The 13426-nt window shown below is 40.4% G+C and overlaps 1 protein-coding gene across 3 annotated transcripts in view; it reads left to right on the top strand.

Moving 5' to 3' along the window:
- The window catches only part of PRR5 (proline rich 5), an 80678-nt gene that overhangs the window by 46410 nt on the left and 20842 nt on the right, over positions 1-13426 (top strand). For all 3 annotated transcript variants that reach the window (XM_066184358.1, XM_066184359.1, XM_066184357.1), the window contains 4 exons: positions 3044-3092; positions 3753-3810; positions 6270-6361; positions 8485-8625. In XM_066184358.1, the coding sequence (XP_066040455.1) occupies positions 3044-3092; positions 3753-3810; positions 6270-6361; positions 8485-8625 (340 nt within the window). The remainder of the gene's footprint in view (positions 1-3043; positions 3093-3752; positions 3811-6269; positions 6362-8484; positions 8626-13426) is intronic.

Below are 13426 nucleotides of genomic sequence, written 5' to 3'. Positions count from 1 at the left end.
CTTACTGCTTTCGTTAGTCATTTCAAAATCACTTTCTTTGGGTTAATGTTATTATTGAATGCAAAAATATCTGGTACGTAAACATGACCACAAAAGTGGAACAAGTGTATACTTGCCTTACAATTGTTTTAGATGCATTTTCCCATGACTACAAAATGAGAAGCAAATCCATTTCCACTGGGCAGAACTCAGTTGTAGAAATGTTCAGGTGAATGGTTAATATTAGTTACTTTTTTGAAAAAGTTACAGGACAGTAAAAGAAATTACTTTACCACTTTAGTTAGAGCAGATTCGGGAAGATTTTTCATAATAAACCCCTGAATATCCAAGTTGACTCATAGATCAAGTGTAAATATTCGAACAATATTTGCACACCATTGTTTTGTCTCAGGAAGGTCACATATATTCAAGTACATGCAAACAAATATGTAAACCTTCTTCTGAGCACACATCTCGAGGTTTTGAACCCTGATTGTTTAAGGGAACATCAGTGGGTACAAATCTGTGCAGTACCATTTACTTTTCTTTTAGGTTTGGCTCATAAGAGCTGCCACTTGTTTACACCAATGCCTTTTGTCACCATTCTTGCATTCCTGTGGCATTAGAAAGTGGCTTTAAGTATGGAATTACATGCACAACCCTCAGAATCCCTATTGCAATAAAATCAGTGTGGGGGTTGAGTCTCTCTCACACTGCTGGAACTCCTGAATTCCTCTGCTAAAGCTGATGAAGCACAGTAAAGTCCCAGCAACTGGGAATGTCACCAGTTTGTGGCCTGTGCACTCCTTCTTCTGGGCCCTTACTGGATGATTTATTAGGAGACTGAGTCAAAAGTCTAGTAATGAAAATCTCCATGCACATTTATGCACTGTTTAGTTTTCTCTTGGTCCGTGTCTGCAGTATTAATAATCAAATAGTGTTTTCTCCTTTTTTATTTCATATAACATATGTCACTTCAAAGTGTTTGTTTTGACCACTTCTAAAACAAAGAGGGAAAAGGTGCAAAGGGAAACGCAGTGGAAGCTGGATGTCCTGTATTAAAGCTAATGTATATTTATAGCTTCCTCTTTTCTGAGTTTCAGGATACTGATGTGATGCAAACAAGGCACGTTTTAGTGGCATTTCCTTTTCTGCAGCCAGAGTTCAGTAAAATCACCCTTTTGCATCATTTAACTTTATTTATCTATTATGCAGTGTTACACTTTCCATTCTGAGTACTGTTGCAGGAGTTAATTTTAAAATGAACCAATGAAACAGCATCGGGGGGAAAAAAAAGTCAGGAGCTTTTTTAGCACGTTTTAAGGGAATTTATATTATCATCTTAATTTATTTAGTTGTTAAACAGGCAGTGAAGACCTGCTATCAATGACAGAGAAGCTTTGTGAGTGCAAAATGCCTGTTTTAAAATCAGATGTACTTGAAATAGCGTCTGCTATCTGGTCAGGGATCTCTTCTAGGTTTAGTCAGATTTTTACCTGGATTCCATCATGATGTCCACATGTCTAGATAAGGTTGGTCAGTAATTGAAATTATTCAGGATCTGACAGCCTAACTGGTTTTTGTTAAAGGAAATGAGGCAAGGATGGAAAAGAGATTGCAAGCAATGCCTTGGATCCAGTTTTGTTGTGGATGCCTTTTAAATGAATACATACAAAGAATATCAAACACCAGTGTTCTGATCTGGCCTGAGGGCCTCACTGTTTCACTAGAAATTAATTAAGTAGCTTGAAGTGTCTGGATTATTAGGGATTCAAAAAGCAAGATGCATGAATTGTGCTGTCAGTCCTTCTGCCCTGTAAACAGAGATGTTCATGGGGGCACAGAGCTGCCTGGTGTGGTGCAGTCCAGTGCGTGTAATTACCTACAAGCTGGTTGCTTGATTTCAGTTGAAAAGTGGAAATTTGGTGGAATCTTGTTTTATCAGAGAGCTGGCTATTGGATAAGTAGAAGATACATTTTTATTTCCTGACCTAAATACCAGAATTTATCAGTAGAACCTAAAATACTAAAAGAGAAGGAAGTTGCACATCACCTCTTCAAGACTCTGAGGAATCCATCTGGAGCTGCTATCTTGAGGAGAGGGTAGAAAATTAAGCAAAATCTGTCAGCATAAAGTACCAGTATTTTCTTGAAACAGTGGCACAAAAAGATACACGAGAATAAATTGTCACTCTCATAGGAAAATTTGATGTCTCTTTGTTTACTAGTTAAATAATTTGATTAATCAGCTGTCAGTTAAAGATACAACACAGAGGGATAGATGACGTGCTGTTGAATATATAATTCACGTAATTACCCTGTTTGAAGTGGGTGTTTAGATTTGAAGTCACATTTGACATCACTTCTTCATGGGACCTGACATGGTCATGCAGGCAGGTTTTCAAAAGAGATTTGTTCAGAAAACCCAGCTGGGGCTGTGTTTCTATAAGGTCTGAGCTGTTGTTTATGCATCTAAAGAGTGACCTGACTGAAGAGAGGTATTATCTAGCATCCAGCATGTGAGGTTTAAATAACACAGCTTTTTAGCCACGTGGCAAATTTTGCCTTGGTACAAACTGGCTTATGGACCGAGTTGAATTCAGTTTCTGAATTTGACAGTTTGTGGGATTTTGTTTGGCATGGGAGTTTCAGTTGCTCTCTGAGGTTGCTTTGTAGGTTTTAGGGGAGAGGAATCATGAAAGGCAGAGCTAAACTGTTAAATTCCTACCTGCCTTTTCATTGAAACCATATGTAACTTCAGCTGTCTTGAGTCTCCTGAGTGGATGTAGGATGGAAAGCATCCTCTTTTCATCAAATCTTATTTTCCTTTCAAATGGGCAATTGAGGCATCTAAAATGACAGCAAATATTTTTAAACACTCAAAAGTGCTGGTTTGAGTCAGTACTGTTGACCCTGTTTGCTCTCTTTGTAGTTAGTCATTAATGACAGTCTCTGTGCTCATACTGAAGTAATTTGCTGTTAGTGACTTCCCTTCATTCATGCAGTGCACAGCTCATGTGATTTGCTGATTACACAGATTCTTTTCTTGCTCTTTTTAATGCAGGCAATTACTGAAAACAGAACTGGGATCATTTTTCACTGAGTATCTGCAGGTAGGCCTGTGTTTTCTTTATCTAAATCTGATTCTGTTCGATGCTACTGAGAAAAATAATTTTGCCCACTCTAAATGATGACCTGGAGACCCTTGAAACCATTGAGAGATGTCCACTGACTTCTCTGTGGTTTTGAAATTAATGGATTAATGAGATTTGGATTTTATATACATACATTTAGTTAGACAGTGAAAGCCAAACCTGTCGCTGTGTTTCTGTAGGTCCTTGCTGTCTTTCTTCAGGTTTCAGACATTGTTTCAGACATTGCTTTTTAGCTTAAAATGAAAGTCCTTGAGTAAACCAGTGAAGTTCATTGCAGTTATTAGGAAAGACTTTTAGAAGTACCACTGTCTGTTGAAGCAATATTTTTTCTGCTTCTCTAAGTACATGTTTTGTAGGTCAGTCATTTGAAGTTTGAGAAGCACTTTGTACTGCACAAAATACGTCCTTTGTCCTGAAACCAGCAGGTGATTATAGCATCATTTTGCAAGTGTCCCAAGTGATTTAAATAAGATGGGCACAGCTAGAGTCCTTTGATGATTAATTTTTAAAATAAAAGACCCCCTTCACTGTCTAAAGTTAAGAATGAACAAAATGTGAAATATGATGGCTGAAGGGAAGTACAGAATTGAGTAAATGTAGTCTATATTTTATTTACAGAATCAGCTGCTCACAAAAGGCATGGTGATCCTAAGGGACAAGATCCGGTTTTATGAAGGTAACTTGGATTTTTTCATGGCTATGTATGTCACGGGTGTTTCAGCAAATGCACTCTGGAGGCACTGGCATGCTTTCCACTGTCTTCCTGGGACTATGGGACTATGTCCCAGTCCATTCCTGCAGTCTGTTGTTGGGTCCTGCCTGGGTGCTCTCATTAACCTTCATAAGGGGAGGTGATTGCCTAGAGCAGCATTGAGGGAGTCAGGGAAGGATTGCCTCCAGCAAGGGCACTTCCTTCTCCTTCAGTTACATCCTGCTCAGGGTAACTGAAAATAGCCCAAGGTATGTAATAAACAAAAAACTAAGCACAAAGGTCCCAGTTAGTTTAAGTATCTAAGTCCAAAATAATGCTGTAGCTTGTTTTAAGAGTTATTCTGGAGTCATGCTGACATAAATGAGATCAGGCAAACTGGTGTGTTGAAATAATGACAATTTAATAGGTAAAGCAAAAACCGTGCACACGAGCAAAGCAAAATAGCATTTATTCCCCACTTTTCATGGGCAGGCAGGTGTTCAGCCATCCCAGGAAAATCGAGCTCCATGACACACCACGATGACTTGAGAAGACAAACACAATCGCTCCAAATGTCCCTTCTTCCTCCCCCCAGCTCTGTCATGCTGACCATGACTCCATAAGGTCTGGGATGTCCCTGTGGCCAGCTGGGAAAAGCTGTCCCAGCCATGTCCCCTCCAACTCCTTGTGCAACCCCCAGGCCCTCACTGGTGGGGTGGGAGAGGAGCAGGAAAGGCCTTGGCTCTGCAGTGACTAAAACATCCCTGTGTTATCAGCACTGTTCCAGCCACTACCAGCTGCTGGGAAGAAAATTAAACTTATCCCAGCCAAAACCAGCACATGTTTGTTACTATTATTGCTATTACTGTTACTATTACTATTCATACTACTGCTATCATATTATTATTATTTCTACTACCAGTGCTACAGCTGCTAAAAATCTTTGGACTTGGGAATACTTGCTGTATTTCATTAGAACTAATGAAAAGCAGATTTTTAAAAAAGGTTTTAAAATGGAAACAGAGAACACCCTTCTCAGTCTTGCACGTGAGTGTTCAGGACGGAGAGAACTGCTGCCTGGTGGTGCTGGAAATAAGACCTTGGTGTGTTCCACAAGCCAGCAGCTGCAGTTGTAGCATGGTGATCCACATCTGTCACTGAAAGCACTTAAAGTCATCAACCTGGAAATGATTCAGGAGTTGCAGATTCACCAGAGCTGATGCTATCCACCAAGTATCCCATAGTAACGACTGGCAGCTGGCTAACTTTGAGTGCAGTTAGTGGTGTCGATGCTTTCATGCATAATTGATTTGTGATACGTGTGTAATTCTGGGTAAAATACTCCCTGGCTGAGGCTCAAAGTAATGCTCTAATACAAAAATGAAGGACAGTACCATATCCTGACACCAATGGTAATACTGATTGATTGCTACTGAATTTGATTCCTGGTAAGTCGCATTGTCTTGTGTTAATACCTCAGAATCTCTGATGGTTTTAGCTCCATAACACTTGCTGGTGGAGGTTCAGGGGCATTGCTCTCCTCTCACAGTTGGGCCGGGGACATGGGGATGGTAAAGAGCTTGTCCAAGGTCACATGGGCCATTTTAGGGAACAGGGATCTGGAGCCAGAACACACCCATTGAACCAGATTTCCTCTGTGGATCTTGGCTCCTGCATTTGCCTCTGTGTTGTGTAAAATATTCTGTGAGGAGCTTGATGTCCAACTTGGTTGTACAGCCTGGCCAGAGCTTCTCCAGAATCCACTGGGGAGGATTCCAGGTGGCTGCAGTTGGGGAAGGAATAGACATGGAGGTGGCCTGGTTGTGAGGACCACGGGGAGCTCACCCCATAGCAAATTCTAACTGCATTGCTTGAAAGTTAGAGTGAAAATGAGAGCCTTAACACGAATTTTCTTGTCCATAGATCTTGGGTGAGTTTTTCTGCGTAAGTGGGAAAGGGAACAGTGGAAAAGCTACAAGGGATCAGTTTGAGGGGTTGCTTTACAGAGCATCTCCACAGAGTGTGGTTTCCTCTACTGCCCTGCAGCCTGAAAGGCAGGAGGGAGCACAGTGGGGTAAATTCCTCTGCAGGAATGCCTCCGCATTTAACCTGATGTGTCCTCCCCCTGCTCTCCTCCACAGTCCTGTCCAGCAAGTATTACTGCAAGAGGAGGCCATAACCTGGGCTGTTTACTCTTCATTTTTCACAGGGTGTTCCTAAGTAACCTCAGACTCTGAATTTATTAAAAACATGAAATGAGTCACCTGAAAAAGACGAAAATATGGAAGGATCCGATCCACCAGTATGGAAAACTAATTCCATACTGCTACATGATTCATCTTAGCATATAGTAGCAGATTCACATTGTTTCCTGCATGTTTTACTTTTTGCAGCTAGCTGATGACAACCAAAACCCTTCACTAGTTTGTTTTGTGTTTTTGCAGGGCAGAAACTACTGGATACCTTAGCTGAAACCTGGGATTTTTTCTTCAGTGATGTCCTGCCCATGCTGCAGGCAATTTTCTATCCTGTGCAGGTGAAAAAATTACTCAATTATCATAGAATCTTGAAAAACTGGAAAAAGCAACTTTACAGGTTCATCAGCAGATTGAAGCAATCCTTAATTCTCTCTCCTTGGATCAACCTCCCAGTGCAGCTGTTCTGTTTATTCATGTCATGCAAATAAGTTACTTTTGCAAATGGTTTGAAGTGCTTGGGTGGAAAAGATGAAGGGGAATTTTGAAAGCAAAAGTGGAGTGCAGGGAGGGCTGGTTAGTCCATCTGCCAATCACACTGAAAGTCAAAAAAGGTTATGAATGATAAACTGAAGTGTTGCACAGTGAAATAAGTGCAGTTGTGTTGATTTAAATATATGCATTTCCTTCTCGGCAATGTGAATTTTGTCTTTGAAGTATCTCTGCTTTTGAAAAGGAATTGTATTTCTGAGATCAAATTCAGTGCTATGGTAAGTGGACAGCAAAAGTCAATGGGGTTTGACCAGTTTAGATTTAGCACAGATTTTGGCTCCAGTAATTTTAAATACACAATAGATACTTGATCTTCTGGTGTAGTGATAGCTAGACAATATTGTTTATCACTGAAGTCTCAAGGAAATCTGTGCCAGACAGGTGCAAGGGATCTTTGCAGTTGCTTATAGATGTCTACAGATTTTAGTGGGAACTTAGTGCCTGAATATATTTGGGGAAACTTCAGAAACCTTCTCCCATTGTTTCAAGTGGACTTTATGCCTAAAATGATTGCCCAGATGTTAACGATATTACCATTTGCATCTTCAGACAGTTACAGGTATGAAGTCTGAATTGAGAGGAAAAGCTGCTATTTCACACTGAATTTTTATTCTGGAAGGGAAGAGCTCAGAAAACATAACAGGGCTGCTTCACCCAATGACTTGTGTCACCAGTAGAAACTCCAAAACAATAGAAATAAGATGTTAATAAAAACATACGAGGACACAATGGGAGATTTTTTTAAGTGCCCTGTAATTTAAATCCAAGATAATTGGACACTTAGGAGATATAGGTAGGCTCTAAACCTTTTTTTTTTAATGAAGCACTCGACTAAATCAGAACTCATTGAGTTGTTTTTGAAAATTGCACCAAACATCCCTATTCTCTGTTGTGCTTTTGAGACCTTTGAAAATATTCTGGTAACACAAGTCTTACCCCCTATCAGATGGAAATAATTGCTTGAATTTTCAAAAGAACTTTGAGGGTTTAAGAGTCCTAAGTCCCATGTAAATTCCAATAGATCTAGTTGCTCATGTTCTGAGGTTTCTTCCAAAAGCCGAATTGGTGCTTATACGCTCTTGTAAATTCTATTAATTAGCAACTGAAGCAGATTTGGGGCCTTCCTTACTTCAGTTTAAATAATTCAGAAAGTGAAAAGGAATGGGTAGGGTTGGATCAGGCTTCTTGATTCCAGACTTAAGTCAGCACCAGTTGAATACCAAACCTTCCATGTACAGCCATGGATACCCAAGGAAAAACCCCTAATGTCAGAAAGAGAAACAGTTTCACAGCTCTGCGTTAATCTCTGCAGACAGAGCTGGAGTTGTGTTCTTCAGCTGGCAGTTTTCCTCAGTGAGAAGGTATTGTTGAACTGAAAACAGATGGCTTTGAAAATGCAGTATGAAACTTCAGCTCTGCTCCTGCCTCAAGTGAAGTCTCTTCAAACTGTATAGAAAGGAGCATCCACAGGTGGGCTGAGTCAGCATTCCTGCCAAATTTGAAGACAGTAAACAGGGAGTACTCAAAGTCTTACAAAATAATGGAAATTCAACCAATTTGCAGCCCTGCCTTTTTTTTTTTTTTTAACTTACGATACATTTAATTTGTGATGTACTGTTAAAATACAAAACACTCATATATTGTCCAGCTGTCATCCCACCCCAACCCTGCGTCCTCTCCACACACAGTCAGACAGAGTCACCATCTGTGGAGTTCATTACTGCCAAATAAATCAGATTTACTGTGCAGACTTGGGGGCTGCCCTCTGTCCTTTGTTATGTTTCCTTCGTGTTTCATTTAGGTTTACCATTCCTGTAATGCCTCAGGAGTGGAGGGAGGAATTTGAACAGAGGATTTTGATACTCATATTCACACTGCTCATAATCTGTCTTGCTTTCTTTGTGTTTCCAAGGGAAAGGAGCCCTCGGTTCGGCAATTGGCTCTACTGCATTTTAGGAATATAATTACCCTCAATATCAAATTGGAAGATGCACTATCCCGTTCCAGAGCCAGAGTTCCACCATCTATTATTCAGATGCTGTTAATACTTCAGGTAAATTGGTTGCTTTTCTCAGCCTGTCTTTCTGTCCTGCATTGCTGAAATCTTCTTAAACAGTCTCTGATTTTGCTCATTCATTGAAAACTTCTTACCCAGAATGTCAGAGCTTCTGTGCTCCTGTGGTCATAGTATCTAAATCCTAATATTCTAGTGTCTAAATAGCCTAATGTCTACTGTCTACAAATTCTTATTAACCTAATATCTAAATTATACAATAGAACAATAATAATAATAATAGTAATAATAGACTGTATTAATACAGGGTCATATAGTATATGTCATCCATATGTCATATAGTATAGAATATCTAATAATATAATAATAATAATGTGACATATAATGGTGTATTAAAATAATGTAATAATTGTCATGTAATAATTAAACTATCTAATATCTAAACATCCTAATATCTAAAAGTAGGGACTGTAGAGGTGTTTTGCAACTAGGCCTTGAAACATGAAGTTTTGCAAGCTGACGGGTGCGTGGTGATGACATGATTTCCATTAGATGCTGCGTGTTGCTGCATTAGCAGTTCAGGATATGAAGCTTCACATCTGGAATAGGCATCAAAGTGAATATACAGTTGTGAATACAACAGTGGGTGCATCATGCTCATGTTTGGTCACTGGAACCAAATTCTGTCCAAATTGATGAAACAAAAACATTAGGACCAGATACCAGCGTTTGCCTTCCGTGTTAGATTTTTTTTGTGTGCGTGTGTAATAGTAGGAGAAACAAAATGAGGAACTCCAGGAAAGAGGCAATTTTAAGATATTTTTATTTGCTTAATTAAAGAAAAACATGAGGTATAATGTGGATAAAAGGAATGAGGCAGAAGGGGAAGAGAGAACCAGGGGTGGATTTTTAAAGGGTGAGGAAATTGAGATTTTCATGGCTTCTGAATGTTTTATGAATGTTTCTTTGCTCTTCATCACAGTATGAATTAGTTCTGTATCTGAAATTGTTTTGAAGAGCAGGATAATCTAATGAGGCCAATTTTGAAAATGGAGGAAAGGAGTAAGATTCTCTCTGCTGGGTCAAGAAATGGGATTTCACCTCTCAGTGAAATCAGTGATACCTCAGCCATCTCAGTGTCCATTTGTTGGAGTGTTTAGTGGTGAGTTTAACCTAATCAGAAAAAGATTCTTATCATGTAGGAATGTCTACTTGGTCTTGTCTCCCTTCCCATAGCCCCCACCTTCCTGAAGCTGGTGGCTGATTGTGACACAATGACAGCAGTGTGGGAGCCTCATGGAAACTTTCCTCTGGAGAGAGGAGAAGGAGCCTCAGGGAAAAACTGGAGCATGGACTTAAATGTGTAATGATGCATCAAGGAATTCACATTCCATGAACCATGAACCCAGCTGCATTAGCAGACACCAGAGACTCCACAGGAGACAGTACCGTTGCAGAAACCTTCTTCACAGGAATGTTCTTAGGCGTGGGGTAAACTGCCCATCCTAAATCAGGCTTCAGCAGCATTGGTGCTAACAGGTCTGCAGGATTTTTGTGATGACTTTAGGGAGTCTGTGTTGGCTGTGTGCAGGATCTGGCTGTGAAAGGATTCAGTGGTGAGCTGGCAACTGAGTAACATCCTGATTTTTTCTTTGCAAATCTGCTTTTTTCAGCAACCCAAAGTGTTAACACTGTGGATGCCTGTTAAGGGCAAAGGGTCAAATCCACTCTTGTTGCAAAGCTGTTCATGGAAATCAATAACCAAGTGAGAGGGAATTTGCCCCTGGGTGTTTATTTCTGCATGCTTGGCCCTATGGTTGTGTGGTGGGGATGGTGAAAGTCTTTTCTCAGCAATAGCTCTGCTAATCTTGTGGTTTAAAATCTAATGGGAATTGTGGAAAAAGGTCAGAAGAAAATCTGGGAATTAGCTATTTACATACTTAGCGGTGTTTGTAGTTGGAATTCAGAGTAAAGACTTTTTTCTGAACTCAAATGTCGTGTTAAAAGCGAATTTTATGCATTAGTGACATAATGGAATTTTCTCAATTTAGTTGAACTCCATTTGTTAATAGGGTAGGAGGAGAACAATTCATCTGTCCAATTTGCACATGGTGGTCTTGTGGGCTTTGATTTCCTGGACTGAGAGATGATGTCTTGATGGGGATGTTGTCTAATCCTGATTTGTGTCCACTGTGAATACTTCTTCCTTAAGAAACTTGGTGACTGGAGCAGGCTCCCATGGATAGAAGATGATGCCAGTGATGTTGGCTCTGGACCAGGTGTTGAACTTAGTGCTGAGCTTTCCTATTTCTGTCCTTGACAGCCTCATGCAGCTGTGTGATGTTGCTAAGGAATAGCTCATGTTCTTTAAGACAGCAGTTGTAATGTCAGAGGTTGAAATGCACCACTCTGTTCTGTTAGACTGGACTAAAGTGGCAGAGCTTTGGGAACTAATGCAGGGCGCTTCTGGTGTTGTGTTTTAGCTTCTCATGGTGTAGGGAAAAGACACTTTCCTTATTGGACAGAAAGGGAAATTTTTAAAAGACTGCTCCCTTTAAAGGAGCAGAGATTGATCCTCAGGTTGATTATTACACTTGGGTTCTTCAGTTCAATAGAGCTACTTCTCACCAGTGCTATAACCTGGTGTAATTACAAATCAGCAATCTTTCAGGAAAGAGAGAACTCTGGGAGGAATGACATTCCTGTTCTGTCAGTCAGTGGTAGTTTTATCACAGCTTGGAAGGAGGGCCTTTTATCACTCACACTGAGTTGCCAGCATAGCCTGGCTCAGTTACAAAGCACAAACTGAAATGTTAATCCTTTGTGGCTGCTCACAGGCAGCAAAAGCTGAAGTGCCTTCAGGATGCTCCTGTTTAAGTTGCAGGGAGCTCAAGAGCAGAGTTATGGGTAAAGGAAGTAAAAGAAGTAAAACTGCTTTTCAGCACAGAATGATGCACAGGAGCTCAGTTTGGGTGAAATGAGGGTACTGGAGGGAGAGGGGTAAACGGAGGAAGAGTTTAGGAAAGAACTTTCTGAACCAAAGAGCAAAACTACCACTATCTGACTTACTTCCCAAATTATGTTGTCAAAGATTACCCTGGCTGCTGAAACTGGAATATCTTATCTCCAGGTACCTGTCCTGAGGTCTGAGAAAGCTGAAAGAGAGGAGGAATTAAAGAGTGTTCATCTGCATCTTTCAGTTAACGTCAGGATTACTTGAATTCACAGAATCTCTCAGGGTGACCTGACGTATTTGAAAAACTGAGAAGAGCACAACACAGTATCTGTTGTGCTGAGGGAGGAGGCCTCACAAAACATAACACACTATCTCTCATGCTGGGGGATGAGGCCTCACTAAATATAAGCTCTGAAGAAAACAATAAAACCTGTGGTTTCCTCTTTGGCTCTCTGTGCCTCACTTGAACTCCCTTGCCTGTTGTCTCTCTCTGTTAAGGAAGGCAAAATAAATACATAAAGCTGCCCAGCGTGACCTTTTTGTTATTTCTGCAAAGTTCCTTCCACTTTAAAGGAGTGGAAAAGTACATTGCAAGATCTGAAATTGAAATGCAGGGAGTGCTGTTTTTTCCATCTCAGCAGCCACACAGCAAACTAAGGACAGCACAGTGGTTAAAAACAAAATCTTTGCTATCAGAAAGCTGAAGCTGTAGAGCTGCTGTAACACTGTGATGCCACTTGCAGTCAATTCTTTCTGGCCACAGGTTTCACAAGTGGGAGATTTTCTTACTAAGTCTCTTAGACCTGAAGCATAGGTTGAACAAAGTGGTGTGGGTGTGAGGTTTCCACATGCTTTTAGTTTCTCTTTACCTTTTCCTGAGTTCCTGGTTTAGAAGACACAAAGAGAGGAAACCAATGCATGAATTTATTGTAGACCTTCCTTAAGTATAAATCACCATATCAAAAACCTATGCTTTCTCTGGGTTGTGCATAAATTTGGATGTTATTTTCCTTCCTGGTGAAAGGGCAGTATGTTTGTGTTGTTTGCATCAGCCCCATAAAGAGTCAGGTAAGAAATCTTGCAGCCAGGACACAAAGGGGAGAGCCCTCTGTTGCTTTGTGTTCACACATGCAAAACTGAGAATCTGGCCCTCACAATTCACACTTCAGAGTATTTTGTAGTTCTGTTTGTTTCTGTGCAATATTCTCTCTTTTTTTGCCTCTATCAGCAAGTGCAGTTTGCAGTAGTTAAATTGACCCAGGTTTGTTATCCTGGGATGAATTTGTATTGCTGGGATTTTTAACAAGGCATAGCACCTGATGAGGAGTACTTGTCATATTTGATTTTGAGTTTCTTCACATTGTTGTGTCTCTAGGGGCAGAGGTTGGGGAGCACTGGTGGTTGCTCCTAACCATTCCTGACTGGCAGGGCCTTGTTCAGTAACAACTCCAACACAGCCCGTGCTTCTGCACCACAGACCTCAATGGTCCTGCTCTCATGTGGACACTCCTTCTAATTCGGGACACTGGAAGTCAATTGCCACCTAAAAAGAGATTTTCTTTTCAAATCAACTACTCCCCAAAACCAGCTCTCAACATATTTGACAACACCATGTATTGCCAGTTTTGTAAACTTAAGCAGTGGAAAAACAGGAAAGCAACAAAAAATGGTACAGTTTTCCTTTGTTATATGTGAACCTGTCTCATGAGCACCCTGTCATAGTAATTTAAGTGTGCATCTTGTCCCTCATCTCTAGCAGAAGGATGGTTTTTTGGAGCACAACCATAACTTTGTCCATACCAATTAAACAGAATTATTTTTGAAGGCAGTTTGCCTTGTGCAGATTCCTTTTGGGTGTTACACTCATGGTGCATTTTAAGAGTC

The sequence above is a fragment of the Chamaea fasciata genome, unplaced genomic scaffold (assembly GCF_029207755.1).
Source record: "Chamaea fasciata isolate MVZ Bird 193981 ecotype frontalis unplaced genomic scaffold, bChaFas1.0.hap1 SCAF_5, whole genome shotgun sequence".
NCBI lineage: Eukaryota > Metazoa > Chordata > Aves > Passeriformes > Sylviidae > Chamaea > Chamaea fasciata.
The sequence above is the reverse complement of the archived record's forward strand: the minus strand, read 5'-3'. Positions and strand labels throughout refer to the sequence as shown.